The 18,701-nt window shown below is 51.6% G+C and overlaps 1 protein-coding gene across 1 annotated transcript in view; it reads left to right on the forward strand.

The window, feature by feature from the left end:
- The first annotated feature begins 3,779 nt into the window (after positions 1-3,779).
- Positions 3,780-18,701, forward strand: part of CUX2 (cut like homeobox 2) — a 64,738-nt gene continuing 49,816 nt past the window's right edge. The window contains exon 1 of the mRNA XM_051634374.1: positions 3,780-3,865. Within this exon, the coding sequence (XP_051490334.1) occupies positions 3,803-3,865 (63 nt within the window). The 5' untranslated portion in view covers positions 3,780-3,802. The remainder of the gene's footprint in view (positions 3,866-18,701) is intronic.

The raw sequence follows: 18,701 nt of genomic DNA on the forward strand, positions 1-18,701 counted from the left end.
GCGCGGAAACGGGGGCGAGGGAGGGAGAGCGGAGAGGGGCAGGGGGCGAGGGGCAGGAGGCGGGGGGCAGTGGAGAGAAAGGCAGGAGGAAGAGGGGCAGGGAGGGGAGCAGGAGGCAACGGGGCCGGAGGGAGGGGGCAGGCTGCAGAGAGAGGGGTGCTGGTTATGAAGCCATCACCTGCAGTGATGGGCTTCCACACTCGCCAGTCTTACAAATCGTTTGTGACAATACGGGCGAGCGACTGGAATGGCTCTGGGCCCTGCTGTGAGGGGTGGCTCTGGCTTCCCTGGGCTGGCAGAACCAGGCAAAGCCAGGCGTTGCTGGGATTGCCTTGGCCTCTCCCACTGGAGCAGGCTGAGACCCTGCAGGAGGGGGCACAGGGCAGGTGGTGGGACCCCCGCCAAGGTCTCCTGGACCTCACGTCCCAGCTCAGTTTGGTGGCAGCTGACAGGAGCTGCTTCCTTTGCACAGGATGGGGATGGAACTCTGGGAGCAGCTGGGTAGGGTCTCTGTGAGGGTCTTTCTGGTCTGTACCCAGAACTGAAGCTGGCCCTGAGCTCCTGGCCAGCCCCAAGGCCTGACTCGTGCCCCTAGCCCTGATGCCACTGCTGTTCTTCAGGTTTGCCCCTTGTGTCCCCCTGCCTGTCCCTGGGACCCGGCAGCTGAGCGAGCCCACCATCACCACTGGCACATGGCTCTGGCTGCCAACATCCCCCTCTGCCTGATGGGGCCGGATCACTGCACAAAGGACTCATCATGTGCATCACAATCGTCAGGAAGGCAGGAATAAATCAGCGCCTGAGACTGAGTGCGTTGAAATCTGACTGCTCTTTTCTTTTTTTTTTTTTTTTTTTTTTTAAGTACACAGAAAAGCCCCTTCCATATTTTAATTAAAAGCCTTTCAGAAGAGGAGGCAAGGGGCTGCCATTTACAACGGGCTATTGTCAGGCACACAAAGCAAACCCTTCTGGAGACAAACTGATTTATTAACCTGCGCCTCGAGCGCTCCCCGGGGCGGGCGAGCCCTGGGTGGTGGGACTGGGCTCCCCCTGCTCCTTGGGGTGCCCTGGGGCAGTTCCTGAGGGGACACAGGGGGGAGCAGGGGTGGAGCATGCCACCCCATGGCTCTCCATCCCTCAGTGGGGCACAAGGCACAGCCGCTCTCCTCTTCCTGATGCCGCCCATCGACTTATTAATGATTTAGCCAAACAGAAACATTCCTCCAAAGCCCACAATTTAATTTGCTCACCAAAGATGCCAAGTCAGTTTTATTTCTGATTTATGAGCAGGCTCTTCTGTTTCCTCTGTGGCAGAGCAGGGCACTGATTTATGGGTGTGGGATCAGCTTTGTGGGTGCAGGGAGAAGGTCCCCTTGCTGGGACCCATCTCTGATGGTGTCCAACAGCAAATGCCTGGAGCATCTTGGTCATGAGCACACTGAGCCATCCCCACCACTGGCATAGAGAGGACACCATGGCATCAAACTGCAGAAACCAACTTTTACCCCAGTAACAACCATCCATTTCACCTGGGTTTATTGACTCATTTATAACCAAACCTCCCCCTGTGCAGTGCCCTAAAAGAGGGATGGAAATTAATTCCAATGGAGGGATCCATTCTGCCACAGCTTGTGCTCCTACCCCTGACTAATTACAGCCTCATTAAGCCAAAGGTGAAGCACCTGCCTGGCACTGCCAGCAGTTCCACTCTCATTACAAATCTCAGTTCCTCCCAGGGGTTTGGTCTCTCTGATTTTTGTGGTTGTGGATTCAAGAGAGGATGTATTTATAGTGCTTGGGGTCCCAGGGCAAAGCTGGGTGCTTAAGGTGGGTGCACTCAAGCAGGGGCAGTGTAGAGGCACTGCTGGTTGTGGTTTTGGAGCTTCCACAGAATTTGCTGTTGATGCTAACGAGGTCAAGATCGCAGCTCAGCAATTCCATCTGGGGTTCATCAGTTTCAGGTGGATGCTTGTGTTTCAACAACAAAAGGAAGATCTGCTGTAGGAGCCCCCTTCTCTGGCTAGCTCTAGAGGTGGGGAGAGGCTGGAGCCAGGTTGTGGGAGCACCTAGGCTTGCTCTAACACAAGCTGCCTTGGCTCTTGCAAGTCCTTTCTTTGAACTTTGATTTTCTGTTCACTTGCTCTTCTGCCTGAGGCGTTTTGCAACTGTGGGATTGCGAGCAGCTCCGAGTTTCTCTGAGTGGAAGAGATGAGAAGGACAAGATCCTTTCCTAGCTGTTTGTGCTACAGCATGGTGCCAAGGTCACTTTGGGTGTCTGCCTTATGCTTTTGGACAGTTTTCCTGGCCCAGGTGAACTTCAGACCACAAGAAAGGAAGGCACAGACCTGTCCCTGTGACAGCCAGAAGTGCCTGTGGAGCCAGGGGCAGTTTGAAGGATGTTCCTTTTCTTTGGTGTCTTCTGAACTCAAATTGTGCTTTTCAGCGTAAGCCCAGAGCCCTGCAAAATGCAGGTAATGGCAGCAGGATGATACCTGGATTGCCAGATGGGGCCAAAGCACCAGAATGGCTGAGGGGCTACTTTTCCCTAGCCATGGACAGAGAGATGCTCCAGTGCTGCAAGATCTGCTGCAACAAGAGGAGCTGAGAGCTTTGGGGTTGGGACAAGGAAGGACTACAAGTGACAGCAACAGGAGTGCTTGTCCTGGGTTTGCTGGTGTCCATGCACATGGGCAGCAAAGGCAGCTGGAATGGCTGATCATCTCCCTCCAGGCACAGGGATCTCCACAGAGGCACCAGGTAAGATGGGGAGCAGTGTGATTGTGTTCAGAGGGAGCAGCTGCATCTGCCCTTGTCCTCCCCACTGTTTTTGGGGCAACGCTTCAGCACAGCATCCCCCTTCCGTGGGGTTGGGATGGGGGTCTCAGCTCCCCCCACACTGGCTCTCAGGGAGGGGACCCGGGGTGCAGGTTTGTGTCCCAGCCTGGCAGGAGCTCCGGGCTCTTCCGTGCGCAGGGAGGTGCACGTGTCTGCACGACAGCTCGGGGTGGGACCTGCTCCTGGGCAGGAATATTCAAGATGCTACACTTGCTTGGTCTGCAAAGACCTGCAAAACGTACCCCAAGAGGCAGCTCAGCTCTTCTCTGCCCAAAAGCCAGCAGCGCTGGGGCCCTCCAGGGCAAACACAGCTCTGCTGGGAGGTTGTTTACTCCTGGGAAAGGATATTGATGCTTGAAAGCCCTGTTGGTGTAGTCGGTACAAAAGGATATGGGGCAGAAACCATGAATCTTTTTTTAATTATTTTTTTTTTTTTTTTTGCTAGGAAAGCAAAGAGGGTGTATTTCTGGACAGGTATTGTTAATGCTCAAGTGCCTTCTGGTGTGAGAGTTGTTTGAATTCTTCTGAGCTCAACTGCTTTAAGTCATTTAAAAATACGAGTCCTGAGCCAGTCTGAACGTGGAGTTTCTTGGCCGCGCGGTGCTGAGAGGGGCAATTCCCCCCAGGGCCGAAGGTGCTGGATTTGTCAGGTTAAGGCATAAAAACAAACAAACCTGGAAAAGTTTAACTGGCGGCTTTCGGATGGCGATTTTCCCACCCCCACCCCCCGGCGGCGCGTTCGGAAAACACCGTTTTGACGTGAATTATAAAGAAAGAAACAATTTGACGGAGGCTCCGCGCCCCTTCCCCGGCGGAGACCCGCGGGGTGGGGGGCACGGCCGGCCCGGGGGGCGATGCCCGGGGGTGCCGGGGGGGCGGGGCTGGGGGCGGGCGGGCGGGAGGTCCCCGCGCTCCCCTCCGCGCCGCTCCGCGCCCCTCCGCGCCGCTCCGCCGGTTCTCCCCCAAGATGGCCGCCGAGGTGGGATCGATGTTTCGATACCGGACGCGGTTTGATGTCCGCCGGCTCCAGGTTGGTGGCGGCGGCCACGGGAGGAGGGGGGTAGTGGGATGTGTGTGTGTGTGTGTGGGGGGGATCCGGGTGGCCGCCCCCATCCCTCCCTCTCTCCCCCCCCCCCCATCTCTCCCTCCCTGCCTCCGCCCGCCCTTCCCCATCGATAGGTATCAGAAATTGATCCCCGCCGCCGCCGCTCTTTGTTCGGCGCCGCCCGGGAGCATGGAGCAGCGCTAACGGCCATGGAGCCCCGGGCCCCCCCCGAGGTGACAGCGGGGCCGGGGGGCGGTCGCCGCTCCGCCCCGGCGGGAGGAAGGGAGGGAGGGAAGTTGTGCGGGATGAAGTTGCGGGGAGCGCAGCCCCCCGCTCCGACAAGTTTCTTGCGGTCTCTGCCCGCGGGCTGCAAAGTGTCCCCGGTGTCGTGTCCGCACCCCCCGCGCCGGGCTCCCTTCCTCGGTGCCGGCTCTGGGATTGCTTCCCTAGGGCAGAGGCTCCGGCTGGCGCTGATGGATGCGCGGGGCTGGCCGGAGCCCCGCCGCGCTCCCATTGTTAGTCGGGGCCGGCGGTTTGCGGTGCGGGGGTTCGCTCAGCCCTGAGCGGCCAGGAGGGCGAGGGGGACCCGCCGGTCGCTGGCCCGTCCTGCCCGCTGAGGGGGCTGGGATGGATGCGGCGGGGGCGAGATCCTTTGTGGCTCTGGGCAGGTCACGGCTGCCGGATCCCGCCGTGGTGCCCTCGGGCTGGGGAATCACCGGTAAGTCCTTTGTTAACGTGTTGCGAGGGAAGGTTCGCCAAGGGATGCTGACAGTTTGGGACCTGAAATAAGGCACCTCTGGAACGGGGAGGCGGGTGATTAAACACAATAGCTTTCCCAACATAATGGGATGAAACCCAACCTGGATCTACTACAAAAGCCGAGACGCTCGTTTGACGTGGATATTAAATGGGTTTATCCCTGTAGGATATTGTGGAGTTGAAAATGCAGCGTGCTTGGTAGGGGAGTAAACACATTGCAGTGCGAGTGATGGGGCTCCGGGACTCTATCAACAGTTCCAGCATTTAATACATTTTGGCTTTTAAGCAGATTACGTGCTTACATCTGTGATCCTCGACCCTTAAAAGTACCGCAGGTACCGCGGCCGGTCGGTTTGCCACGGCTGCTCATTACGGCATTGTGGTCGGGAAGGGATTAGGGGTCTAAGCGCTTCGGATACAAAAGCATTCCTCGCTACAACGCGCTAATGACTTTCCCTGGGTGTGCGCAGACCTTTATTTAAAGGCAAATATTGGCAGCTACTTTTCCGTGGGTTTGCCGGTTGGTGTTGCGGGAGGGAGAGGTGGGCTTGGGGGGGGTGGGCAGCTCTGCTGGGGCTGGCGAGGGAGCAGCAGGGATTGAGTCCTGTCCAGGTAGCAGCTCTGCCACCTCGCCGGGATCACGGTGGGAAAGGTGACCTTGTGCCAGCTTGGCCTGATGCCCTCCATTAAAAAACAAAATAACAACAACAAAACAAAGGAAGAGAAACAATCCATTTATTATTCTTCCAAGAGCTTTTTCCTTCCCCCCCCCTCTCACCCCCCACTTTTTAATGTATGTGTCTGAGCAGCTCTGCTGGCCTGGGGCTGGCCAGGAATGTCAGAGTTTGAGCAACCAACCCTGATGAATGATGGGCATATGTAAAACATGCAGATAATGTGCTCCTCGGCAGCACTTTTGATCGTTGAGCCTTTTTACAGCAAATAGCCTCGGAAATGAGAAGAGATAAAATTCTATCGAAGATAATACCAGGCATATTTCACTGGGTTATGAGATTGTTTTATTGTGTACATTACTAATGCAGTATTTTTTTACAGCTTTCTTGTGTATAATTGTCAGAGTGGGATTCATACCTTTATGGGTTTTTTGTGTTTTAATTTGCTCTTGGTTTATGTTCTGGCTGGCATTGTATGGATTACATGCTCAGTGTGCTGGGTGCTGGTTTAATCTAACCTGTTCTGTGCTAAAACGGTAAAAAAAATATAAATGGGAAGAGTTGTGAGCTGCTGGTTTGGGATAATAAATACAACTGTGAGTGAGGGGAGAGAGAACGATTATAGCCATCTTTTATAAACGTCTTCACATCTCATTATGCAGATGAGCTCTGGCTATATGGCTCCAGTGTTTGGTTCATCAAAGAAAATCCTCTTGGTTTGATTTTCCCGTAATCCAAATGTTCCCTCCGCGTGCCGGAGCTGAGTTGGGCAGGAACTTCAGTGCTGGCTGTGCTGGCAGCCCAGGGTGGCTGTGGAATGTTTTTTTGCTGTTCAAAGTTTAGGGGAGGGGGGAGGGAAAAAAAAGTGGATGTGATTAAAATATTATAACCTTATGATATTCTGAAGTGCATAAATTTTACATATCAGCTACAGAGGGAGTTTAGACATCCATTAAATGATATGACAGCTTGACTTATCTAAATGTGCTATCATTTAACAATGTGTCAAAATTCTTCTTTATATAGACGACAGCAGTAAATAGGCAATCAGTCCTCTTGGTTGAAGCTTAATTCCTGGAGCTTGGACTAATAAACAAACAGTGTTGTTGTGGAGCAGCCCATGGGCTGGGTAACCTCAGGGGGCAGGCCAAGGTGGTTTTGGGGCTGTGAACAGGAGGAGCTTCACCTCTGCCAATTCCCCCAGTCCTGTGTGGTTTTTAGGGCTCTTATGGAGAGATTGGTGGGATCTTCCAGTTTCCTCCAGCATCTCCAGCAACCAATGCCATTCCCACCCCTGCTTGGTGGAGGTGGAGGGTCGGGTGGTGCCCGTGGTCTCTGTGCCCAAGGGGAAGAGGGGGCAGCCTGGGATGGGGCTCTGGGTGCTCCCATCTCAGGGGGACTGTCTTTCCAAGCTGAAATCTCTGGGTTTATGCAAGTGCAGCCCACGGGGCTGGTTGAGGGATGTTGTGGGGTTGTGAACATGGTTTGTGCTTTCCAGCAGCTCCCTGTGCATTGGGACACGGGGGAACATGGGCTGCAGGATTGTCCCCTTTCAAAAATTAGTGTCAATTTAGGAGCAGGAGCACTAATGAAGCTTGGTTCTTTGCAGTTGTCTGCTTCATGATTGAGTTATCTGTTGTCTGATAGTTGTGTGCTCTTCTTGAAAGGTTCTCAATGACCATGGCATTCATGATGGTTCTTTTCATGTGGATTCTCTGCTGTCTGCTGCTGAGGCTGTGCTCTGTAGCCCCTCTCTTGACAGGGACACTTAGTGATGTTTCTTTCCTTCACTCAGGAGCCCTTTTTCGTTTAGAGATCCAGGGCTATGGCAGCTAGAAATGCTTGTCCCTTCTGTGTGCCACCAAGGAGGTTCAGCCCAACTGAGCCCATTAGAACTTCAGCAACTGGGTGACTTTGTCTCTGGCTGGCACCATCATCGACCACTTTGTGATGTCCCTTTCCTCCTCACCTCCACCACAGCTCTGTCCTTGGGACAGGCTGAAGTGCAGCATCCATCCTGCATCCCACTGTTGCCCCCCCTCAAATCCTTCATTAGAAGCAAATACTTGATATTTCTAATATTTCCAATTTATATGTGAAGGGGAGAACAAAATGGGCCACACTCCTCATCCCACCTGCTGTTGGGTCTGTGTTGTGCATCAGCAGAAATTCGGACTGTGAAGTTCCTGAAATGAAATGTGGGTGGTTTTTTTTTTCTTGTGGCTGAATAATTGAGATGCTGCCAGACAAGAAGAGCTGCAGAAAATGAGAGTTTATCTTTAGCTCCGCAGTTCTCACTTTAGAAACTGGTGACCCCAATTCCAGCCTGAAGAGTGACTTCTTCCCTAATTAATAAATCCATTAATTAATTGTGTGTGTGCTGCAGCCCATTAGAGATGTATGTGTTGGCCTCCTGATCCAGTTTAGTGGATTGTCTCTGTGGCCTTGGAAGGGGAGGGAAGGAAAAAAGGGATTATGACCAAGAGATGAATAGGGGACAGGGATGGAAATACACATTTTTAAAATTTTTTTTGTGTGTGTGGGACCAGAGGGAAGGGCATCAGCCCTGCCACCTCCTGGTGGGTTACCCAGCTTAGAGGTGGGCATGGGGACAACCAGCAGAGCACCTGGGGATGCTGTGCCCACCAAAATGGGGGAGAGCCCTTTTATTGGGGTCTGTGGGCTGTGTCATTGTCACCTCCCGCTGCCTTGCAGCCAGGAGTTTGGCAGAGCTCAGCAGGGCCTTTGTGATGCAGGTGGAGCTGAATGTTAAAACGGTTGGTGATCCGAATTATTATTTATGACCAGATTAAGCAAACAGTGCACTCCCAGCCCGCCAGTCCTTTAGGAGGCACTTGCTTAACTAGATAACCTCAGCGGAGCGTGCAGAGCTCGCTCTTCATCTCCCTCCATATGTTGGCACAGGAGCTGCTCCCTTCAGTTAATTTTTCTTGCTGTCTGCAGAGACTACAAATAAAAATGCAGGCATAATTGTTGTGTGCTCTAGTCCCATAGCTACTGTTTTCTCTGCTGAACAGAAAGTTAACTCTTGGCAAAAGAAGCACCATATTTAAATGCAGAAGGCTTTGCTTGCCTGTGCATTTGGGGGTGGGAGTCCCTGTCTGCTTCCCCATTTTCACCTCCTGTTTTTGCTGGTTGGACAAAAGCAGTGGTTTGGGTTCCTTAGGGTGGCTGTGTCCTGTGGGATGGCAGTGATGCTTCTCCTCTCCTCCCTGGGGTGCCTGTCCCATTGTGGTGCTCTACATCCCCAGCTGTGGGAATTCCCATGCCTTGGATTTCAAGGAATGATCCCGGGAGCTGCCGACACAACATGGCAAATTGAAAATGCGGGGCCATTGTTTGCAGGGAGGGAGGGCGATGGTGAGCTGCTGCAGCAGCCTCTCGGCAGCCTCCTTCCTCCCAGGGAAATGAATGTTGGGTTCCAAAGCCACCCTGCGTGCTCCCCCCTTGCCAGACCTCCAGAGGGAAACTACAGCTCAATGAATTAACAGCGTAGCACGTTCCCTTCCAGATTGGAAAAAGGCCCATTAGAGGCATCCATCCCCACTTCCCACCCTTCCTCCCCCTCCCCCCCCCCCCCCCAAAAAAAAAAAAAAAGGCTGGGTAAAGTTTCTCAGAACATTTTGTACCATCTTGCTCCTATTACCGAAAGATGTAATTCCCCAACTTGGGAGATAATAAGCAGGTATTGACTTCTGCTGGGGTCATTATCAAGATTTATTCAGTCAATATGGCTTCTTGGGTCAATAAATCTTGAGGTTGATAAAGGAGGAATATATACTTGCAGACTTTATTAAAAAGTTTTCCCCTTTCGTAACACTTTCTTGTGTGTGTTGCATTAAGATCTATGACTGAGTTGCCTTTAATTACCTTTTTTTTTTCTGCAGCACATGCTTCCCTGCAGCTTTTGGTGTGTCTTGTGGAGGCAGCAAAACCCAGGAAGGAGTATTCAGCCCTGTGCAGGGTCTGGCTCACTTGGGATTGCTGCCTTGTTGAGATTTCACCTCTCCCAGTTTGGCTGGGGGGTCTGGGGGTGCCTCACCCTGTTGTCTCAGGGCTCGGTGGATGGGGAGGATGAGGATGAGTGTGGGATGTTGGGATTTTCTGTGGGAGGGTTAAAATTTGGGATTCCTGTTCCCAACTCACTGTAGAATACTGGGATTGTGTCCCCTTCCCCGTCGCAGACTGAGAAATCGGAAATTTGGGATGGAGTGGAGCAGTCATGATGGTGGGTTGAGATCTGTCCTGGCACCTGGTTGCTGCCTTGGACACTGGCTTTGTGCCTTAGTTTCCCTGTTCCTGGGACACAAGGGATGGAGTCTTTTGGCCAACCAGCATCTGGGGGCAAACTGCCCCAAAATGGGGCCTGGCAACACCATGATATTTGTGCCCATGCCCTGGGTCTGTGGCTGTGGGCTTGTCCCCAGCTCATTATGCTCTGCAGTGCTTGTTAATGAACAGGGCTCCAGCAGCATCCCCCCTTTCCCACCCCAAATTTGGGCTGAGGGGGGGATCCTCAGACAAGGGGGGCAGCAATTCCTGCCCCCAGGCTCTCAGGCAGGAGTCCCCTCAGAAGGGCAGTGTGTGGTGATGAGCTGCTTCAACCTCACCTGGGTTCTCCATTTATTAGCACATATTAATACCATTTCTTTCGGCCATGTCTGCCATGTGTTGCAGCATCCCCGCCATGCTTGGTTTTTCTTTTTAGTGGTGGGAAAATTGCTTTGAAGTTGAGCTTCCCAATCTCATGCAGCCCAACGCGCTGGCACCTCCTTACAAAATGGTTTGTGTGGTTTTTTTGGTTTGTTTTGTGTTTTGTTGTTGGTGTTTTGGGGTTTTTTTTGTGGCCTTGCTGGGTAATTATTTTTTTGCCTACGTTGGTGGAGCACTTAATGATTTCCCCGAAGCTGCAACGGGACCCCAGAGCAATGATTCAGCTGCAGTTTAAGCAGTGGCCCTTTGAATATGAATAACCCAGCGTGTGCGCGCTCCCTGCTCCGCCTGCAACGCGGATTCCTAACAAAAAAAAAAAGTAAATAACCAATGGGAGCCCCGTGTAAATATTCCTGTGGTGGGAGCCGGGCTGTTGGGCAGCCGCTCGGAGCGCGCTGCGTTGCCGCTGGTAACGCTCCTGCAGTTTTACACCGAAGTCGGGACCTCGGGCATCCTTTGTTTTCTTCCTCGGGGGATAACAAAGTGTTACCTGGCGCTGGTGACGTGCGGTGTGAGCAGAGCTGGGCGCGGGGCCGGCGGGTTGGTGCTCAGCCTGGCTGCGGGGGACGTTTGTTCTTGACGAACCGCGCCGCCGGGGAGAGCTGCCTTCGTTCTGCGGCGCTCGGGGCTTTGCAAACATTGCTTCATCCCCGGGAGCTGGGTAATGATTACCCCTCTCGTCCCTCTGGTTTCTGAGACAGGGGACAGGGTTTGGGGGAGCAGTGCTGCTGAAAGCCGCCTGTGGTGCCGGTGTGTGTGGCAGCAGTGGTGATGGGGAGGATGGCTCGTGGGGACCCCTGCACCTCCCAGGATGGCAGCTGGTCACCCTTCCTGACACAGCGTCGTGCTGGGTCCCATGAGGTCCCCTCAGCTGCGTTTTTGGGCCCTGAAGACAGGCTGAGAGAGTTGGGGGTGTTCAGCCTGGAGAAGAAAAGGTGTTCTGAGGAGACCTTAGAGCACCTTCCAGTGCCTGAAGGGGTCCAACAAGAAAGCTGAAGAAGGACTTCTGAGAAGGGCATGGAGTGATAGGACAAGGGGGAATGGCTTTAAACTGAAATAGGGGTAGTTTAGATTGGAAATTAGGAAGACATTCTTTCATGAGGGTGGTGAGACCCTGGACCAGGTTGCCCAGGGAAGCTGTGGCTGCCCCATCCCTGGCAGTGTTCAAGGGCGGGTTTGATGGAGCTTGGAGCAACCTGGTCTAGTGGGAGATGTCCCTGCCTGTGGCACAGGGTTGGAGCTGGATGCTCTTGAAGGTGCCTTCCAACCCAAACCATTCTATGAATTCAGCACCCTAGCTGCTGGTGGAGGCTCTGCCAAGGGGTCCCTTCCCCCCATGAGTGTTCCCTGATGCTGTGTTTGTTGCAGCAGTGTGATGTCCTGGCTGTGCTGCTCCCGTTCCCTTTCTCCAGCACCAGTGCTGGACTGTGCTCTGTAGGTCCCAGCCACCTCCTGAATCCCCCAAAACCTGTCGCTGGCATTGCCAAGGGCTGATAGGTGCCTGGGGCTGGCAGAACCCAGCCTGTGGCACAGGCCAGCACATGTCCCAGCATCCAGAGCCAGCAGCTTTGCCCTCTCCATCCTCCGCTCCGCACACTCCACAGAGGCAGCAGCATCTCCTGCCACTGCACTTTTCTTTCAAAGAAAAGCAGCTAATTAACATTATTCTTTAATTATTGCCTTTATCAACAAGCAGTCTGGTTTATGCCAGCAGGATAGTCGCTTTCCTTTCCGCTACCCAAGCGAATGCTTCAATTCCTGTTGCTTTTGAAATGAATTTGATGTCATCTGCCCATTGTCACTTAATGGGGACACTTGGGTAATGATTGCCCGCTCCAGCACTGTTAGCAGCACTGCGAGCGTGTAATTCAGCCCCTTAGGCAACGGTACTTCTGAAATCTCTGGATAGTTTTGAACTCTCTGTTCTTAATTAAATATGCAATTTTTCACGGTAACCAGGTTAATTCTTTTGTGTTGTGTTGTAATACTGTTAGGAATTTTCATAGTTCTTATTAAACATTATTCAGGCATTGTGACTTCCATAATTAAAAAAAAATGAAAAGAACAAAGCTTGATTCACTTCTTTCTTTTCCCTGGTTAATTTATCAAATGAATTTTGCAAATTTTTCTTTTTCTCCCCAGACGGCGTGCCAAGTGTTTTAAAGGGGAAGGATTTAATTGCTCTGTAGGGATTGGTTGGTTATGAAGGATTTGGCTGTTTGATTAGTAAACCCTATTGGGAATAGTTTAATGCTCCATGATCTTAAAAATTGTCTGATTGTTAGGCTCTCCAAGGATGTTTTCTCTTTTCCTCATGTACGGCAACAGCTTTGCACAAGTGTGATTATTAGATAGGGAGGAGGGAGCAGAGAGTGGATGGATGGCCAGTGTTGGGTGAGCTTCCCTGCCCTGGTGGAGCTGGAATGGTCCTGGGGCCATGATAGTGGTGGTGATGTTGATGATGGTGGTGATGGGAAGAAAAACCAGCATCCCTGCAGATTGCAGGAATGGATCACTGGCTGTGCTGGGATGGGGCTGCTCCTGAGCTGCATCCTGTGTGCGATTTTATCTTCCAAGATCTGTACCCCAATATCTACCTTATAACTGAATGTGGTTACACAGGATATCTGGTGTACCAAGAGGCAAAACCCTGCTGTGTGCTTTGTGTCTGAATCACTCTGGCATCCTGCTGGTGGGCAGCATCCCTGGGAGGATGCTGGGGTGCACAGGGGGGGCTCGCCGGGTCATCCATGAAGCCCTGGAGCCAGGTGGGCTCATTCTGTGCTGGGAGGGGACTTTAATCCAGATATCCTATGGCAGGGGGAGCTTGTAGGGCCCCAATCCTGGACTTAGGTGGGCAATCAACCTGTGGAGCCTGGGGATAGCCAGCCAGGAGCCTTTAACCTTTAAAAATGGGAAAATCAGCACAAAAACGCTCTGCTTCTTGCCGGCAGGGCTGGACCCTGTGCCGGGCTGCTGAGGCTTTTTTCTTTCTCACTTCCCTTGCATAAGAGGGGCTGAGTCCTGCCCTCACACCCCTGGCCCCGACGCCTTCGACTGAGGTTTGGATCCAAAATCAATGGAGATGACATCAGTGTGTGACGTCAGGGCTGGGCTGTGACTCCAGCCGCTTCCCTGGGCCGGGAGAGCTGTGAGGTCCCGCTGGAGCGGGGCCCGAGGAGGGAGCAGCCCCTGCAGGTGCTGCCGCTGCTCCCTGCTTCTTTGTAAAGCGCTTTCGGCCTTAATATAGCAGAAAAAAAAAAGAGTCAATACTGGTGTTTCTAGTCCTGAAGTGTCTGCTGGGGTCCCCTGGGTGCCCTGGAGGTTGTGGGGTGAAGGATGGTGATGGGCTCGCTATTAAATAACCAGCAAGCCCCCCCCCCCGGCGTGGTGCTGGTACCCAGTGGGTTTTTGGGGGGACAGGAGGAGTTTTGCCTCCAGCCTGACCTGTGGAGCATCCCTGTGAGGGGCTGGGAAAAGGCAGCCCAGCCAGGATCGATCACAGTCGGTCCGAGAGGGGCTCCCCGGGGGTTACTTGGGCTTTAAGGAGAGGTCAGAGAGTCATTACACTTATAAATATATTACAGTTTAAGAGAAGAGCTGTTGTTATCTCTGAGCCTGGTTTATGTGGCGCCAGTTTTTCCCCATTCAGGCCTCTTATGCCAGGTGGATCAACCAGCACCTGGGCAGTGTGGGGTGGAAAACAAAATGTTCAGGAGTGCTGGGCAGCAGGGTCTTTGCCCTGAAAAGCATAAAAACCTGCACTTAAACCTGCCACTTTCCCCCCCTCCCCAGAAAAGAACAAACAGCTTGCAGGAAGATGTTGATTTAAGGTTTGGGGAGTCAAGTGGTGCTGCCGTGGCTCAGCTGATGGTGATCCCAGCTTGCTTCATGTGCTGGTGGTTGGAGTCTGCCATGAGGCTGGTGCTTGGCTGTGTCCTGCCCAGGTGCTTTTGGGATTTTCTTGTGGGAGGTTGGAGTCAGCAGCACCTGAATGCCCAGGCTTGGCACTGAAGCCTGATCCATGCCAACCAGGTGTCCCCAGGGGCACGGTGTGACCATGGAAAAATGCCACCAGCCCATGAAGCAGGATCCAAGAGGCAGCACAGGGGGTCATATCCAGGGGTGGCATCAACCCATTGCGAGGTCTCCATCATTGCATCGAGCAGCGTGGGAGATGGATCAGAGAATATGATGTTAAATGCAAGTGGGGCTTAAAAATAATGATGAAAATAGTAATTAAAAAAAAAAAATCCCAGTCGCTCCCCTAAGTTTCCCTGTTCCTCCATGGCTGATCCAGCAGTGCTGGGCTCTGCTTTAAGCAGGGATGCAAACCATTTGCTCGATGAATTTTGCTGAGCAGCAGCGATGTGGGGCTGGAGAGACCGGCTGTGCCCGCAGGGCTGCTCCCTGTGGTGCCGTGCTGAATCCAGGAACTCATTTTAAGAAACAAAACAAAAAAAAAAACCAACAACAAAAAAGGGACTAGACATTTGCTAGCCTGGCCAGACGCTGGTAATGTATTCCCAGGCATGACACAGAGTGGCAGCGTGTCGTGAACCGTGTCCCCAGGGACCCCTGGGCCTGTGATATTGGCTTTAACCCCCACCAGCTCCGGTCGGGGTGTAAATTCATCAGGCTTTACGGGTATTGCTCTTGGACTGCTGAATAATTTACAGTTGCAGAGCCCAGCCAGGTTCAGGTCATCGGGGTTCATGGGTTAATAACAGGTTTGGTTTTTGTTGTCAGCAGCTGCCTTGATAACATATGAAAGAATCCTATTCTGTTGATTAGATTTTGAAATGGATCAATTTTTAATCAGCAGAACATCTGACTCACTCAATAAGAGTAGCGTGGTGGAGACAGGACGAGGGGCTCGTTATTTACAGGACTGTTTGTTTTTACTAATACGCAAATCCTCTCCGGGGCTGGAGCCTGGTCCCCCCCTTCCCTCACCTCAGCTCCCCCAAAATAAATCGTCAGGATTATCTGCAGCCTCACGCTGGGTATTTGATTCATCTACTGATTCTGTAGGAAATCCATGAGGCTGCTTAAGAGATCCAGGGCATGTGGAGGCTTTGATTGAGCTATCTGTTGTTATCAATGGAAAAACATTTACTTGCCAATTACCAAATCTTGGATATAAAAGCACTGTGGGGGTGCTTGGCTCAGCCCTTCCCAAATTCCCCTCCCTGAGGGCCACCAAGAAGCACCTTCAAGATGAATCTGTGGGTGCTGGGAGAGCTGGGGAGAGACCCCAAGGGGATGTGGAGAGGTCCTGGCTGTGAGCAAAGCTTTAGAGGCAGGAACTTTGATTTCACCATTAATGCTAAGAGAGTTGGATCCCATTAAAAGTTAATACTGGGTGGGGAACTGGGCAGATGTTTGGTGGGTTTTCAATTTTTTATTATTATTATTTTGGGCACAAAAATCATCCCAAACAAGACTTGACATGACATTTTGAGCATCATGATCTAGTGGGAGGTGTCCCTGCCCACGCAAGGGGGTTGGAACTAGATGATCTTTGAGGTCCCTTCCAACCCAAACCATTCTATGATTCTATGACACATCACATTGCATCTTGATAATCACGTGCATTTAATTTTGTAGACATGCCTTAAATGCATTGTTTTATTAAATGGAATCCCCTGGGTAAACATTTTGGCTTGAAGCAAGTGTTAACCACTGCAACAGGACTCCCTGAGAGTGAAACTCTGTTTTTAAATAACAGAAAATGTAAATGTCTTGTAAATATAACTCTGGGGGGAGTGTCACTGGAGTGCTGGTGACAGTGACTGTTGGCTGGGCACTGGGGACTGGCTGTTGCTGGTGGGTGTTGATACAGATAAGGGCTTGGTTGGGTTGCTAATTTGCATGGGTTTGCCCTGGCTGCTTTGAGATTTTACTTTTAAAACTTGTGCCTTCTGGCATTCTCTTTAACCTAAATAAATAGTTTTCCCTCTTGCCACGGATCAATTAAGATCATGGCTGTGGGGGAACTTGCTCCTGGCAGGTTTTTCTCCTTTTTTTCTCCTTTTTTTTTAATGAAAGAGTGGCCTCTTATTTGAATTGGATGGATTTATTAAATTAATATGTGTTTTTCTGTTGACATGATGAGGTAGTGATTTGAGCACCAGTGTGGGGATGAGCTCCTTGGTCCTGCTGGGTGTCATGCCCTGTCCCAGACCCACGGGGTCATCCATGTCCCCTGTTCTTTGCCAGTCTGTGGCCACAACCAGCCACACTCTGAGGTCCCCTTTGGGGTTTTGCAGTGCCTGGTGCTATTCCAGTGCCATAAGCCCAAGGGCTTCTAGAACCTGGAAATAAGGCTGCAAGTATGAGGTGTTTGCTGGTAGCCCCAGCAATAGCTGTTGGGCTCTCGTGCCTGTCAGTGGGCACGGGCCAGGCATCAGTTTCTGCTGAAAACATGAGCAACATCAGAAGGTTAAATATGCATATTATATAATCCCTGACAGTTTTCTTTTCAGGGGAGCAATGGGTGTTGCAAATTCACAACTTCAAAATCAAGTTTATTTTAGTGATGGAAAATGGTGGACCCCTGTTGAGTGTCTGCCGGTTATTTTCTGAGATGAGTTGAAAAAAAACAGTTTTGTAAAGAGGGGCAGTTGACCTGGTTTTCATTTAGTAACAGGTGCTTAGGAAGCCTGGATGGGGATGGTGGGTCTTAAGTGTCCAGTTCTTGTGCTCCTCTGGTAACTTATTAACTCTCAAAATTGCCCTGGTGTTCAGCAACTGAGTAAACAAATTGCTGAGGGGCTCCTGGGTCTTAGTGTCATTGCTGCAGACAGGATTGACCCAAAAGAGTGCTGGGGCCAGCCCTGCACCTGATGGGGGCAAACTGCACCTGTGGGGTTGCAGATGGTGCTTTGCTGCTTTTTTGTGATTTGAGGGCATGTGAGGGGGTTGTTCCTTTGCAGCTGCGGGTTCATTTTTGGGTCTATGAATTTGTATTCAGGACAGTCCCAAGGCTGGTGGGTACAGGCCCTTGTGTTGGTCAAAGGCTGTGCTGGGTAAATCTGGAGTTAGCAAGACCAGCACATTGTCCTCTCCTCTTTCCTCCAGGATTTTTAAGACTTTTAGCTAGTTATGAAGCTCCAACAATTTGGGGCACTGCAGGGTGTTTGGATTTGTTCGGGTTAGCTGCAGGGGACACACAGATTGCCTTTTGGCAGCAGCCCTCTTCTCTTCACCCATCACTTGCTTTCCTATTGAAGACCCCCCTTTCCTACCAGGATGCATGACCTGAGCCTGGAAGGGTTTGTGTCTTTCAATTTTTTTTAGACTAATAATTAACACAAGCAGAGCTCAGCATCTCTTTAAATAAAGAGCAGATGGAGCATCCTGAATATTAGCATGGTCCTGGCTCTGACAGTGCCAGCGTGTCCTGGTGCTGGGGCTTTGGATATGCCCCCCAAGGTCCTTGATATTGGGCAGGCAGCAGCCCCGTGGGATGCCAGCTCTGCCACTCAGGCTGGGTAGAGGTGAGCTGAGATGCCCTTTTCCTTCCCATCCCATGTCTGAATCCCAGCGAGCTGCTTCAAAAAGCACTTTGGTGCCCTGGTGGGGTCTGAGTTTTGCCATCTGAGTCCGGCACGCTGCGGGTGCAGCTCTCCCTGCATCCCCCCTCTCCCAGCAGCTCACCAGCAATCCCACTCTTACTGTTATAACAGGCGTGGGGGTTATTTTTTTGGTGACAAATGTTTTATAATGGATAATCCCAGGTTGCTACTTTAAAAAGCTATAAAAGAAAATAGCACCATCACTGGCTGCAGAGCCTGCCCGGAGCCTCTCGCTCCCTCCTTGCGGTGCCGCCGCTGAGGGTCCAGATCAATCCCCAGCAAAATCCTCGTTTTGCCCCATTTTGTCTCCAACCAGCATTGCCACCCAGCAGCTGTGGTGCTCGCCTCCCACGCTCCTTTCTCATTGAAATGCTCCATTTTTATTTTTTTCTTAAGAAGCTACAATTGATAATTTAGCTCTGGATAAAGCAACCTTAGAGGTTTTTATTTCTCAGAGGCCAAACGTCGATGTTGTGTGAAATGGGAGCTTTGAGGAGGCTTTGTATGGAACTTAGCTTCCTGAAAAATTTATTTACTGCGACTGTGATCCACGGGAGCGAATTGATGTTTATCTATAGTAGTTCTTGCCAGAAAAAAAAAAACACACCACACTAAAATGCATAACTGCACTTTCTTGGGAAGCTTTGAAAGGCCTTTTAAATAAGTGTCTAATAGTGGGCTCTCAATAGCACACAGCCAGGGTGACAGACGGTGTACACTGTATTATTAACTATAAGCAGGCTTAATATTTTTCTCATGTTTTAGAGAATGCTTTATAACCTTGTGGCCAAAGGATTCATGATCACCAGGTATTTGAAGCTAAGCAAAATTATACTGGTTGTTACTGCTGGGAGATCGATGCTGCCGGGAAGCGCGCGGGGCCGCCAGCTCCTCGTGTCCCGGTGGTGGCTGCAGAGCTCAGATTTAGACCACGTGTGATCCCTGGAGAAGGATGCTCCGGGGGTGGGTTGTTATTTGTCCTCTTTTGCAGTTGTCAGGTGGGAGCTGGGGCGTCCTGGCGCTGCGCCGGATTTGTGTGTGGGTCCCAGCATCAGTGGTGCAATCACAAGATTT

Source organism: Apus apus, chromosome 16 (assembly GCF_020740795.1).
Source record: "Apus apus isolate bApuApu2 chromosome 16, bApuApu2.pri.cur, whole genome shotgun sequence".
Lineage (NCBI taxonomy): Eukaryota > Metazoa > Chordata > Aves > Apodiformes > Apodidae > Apus > Apus apus.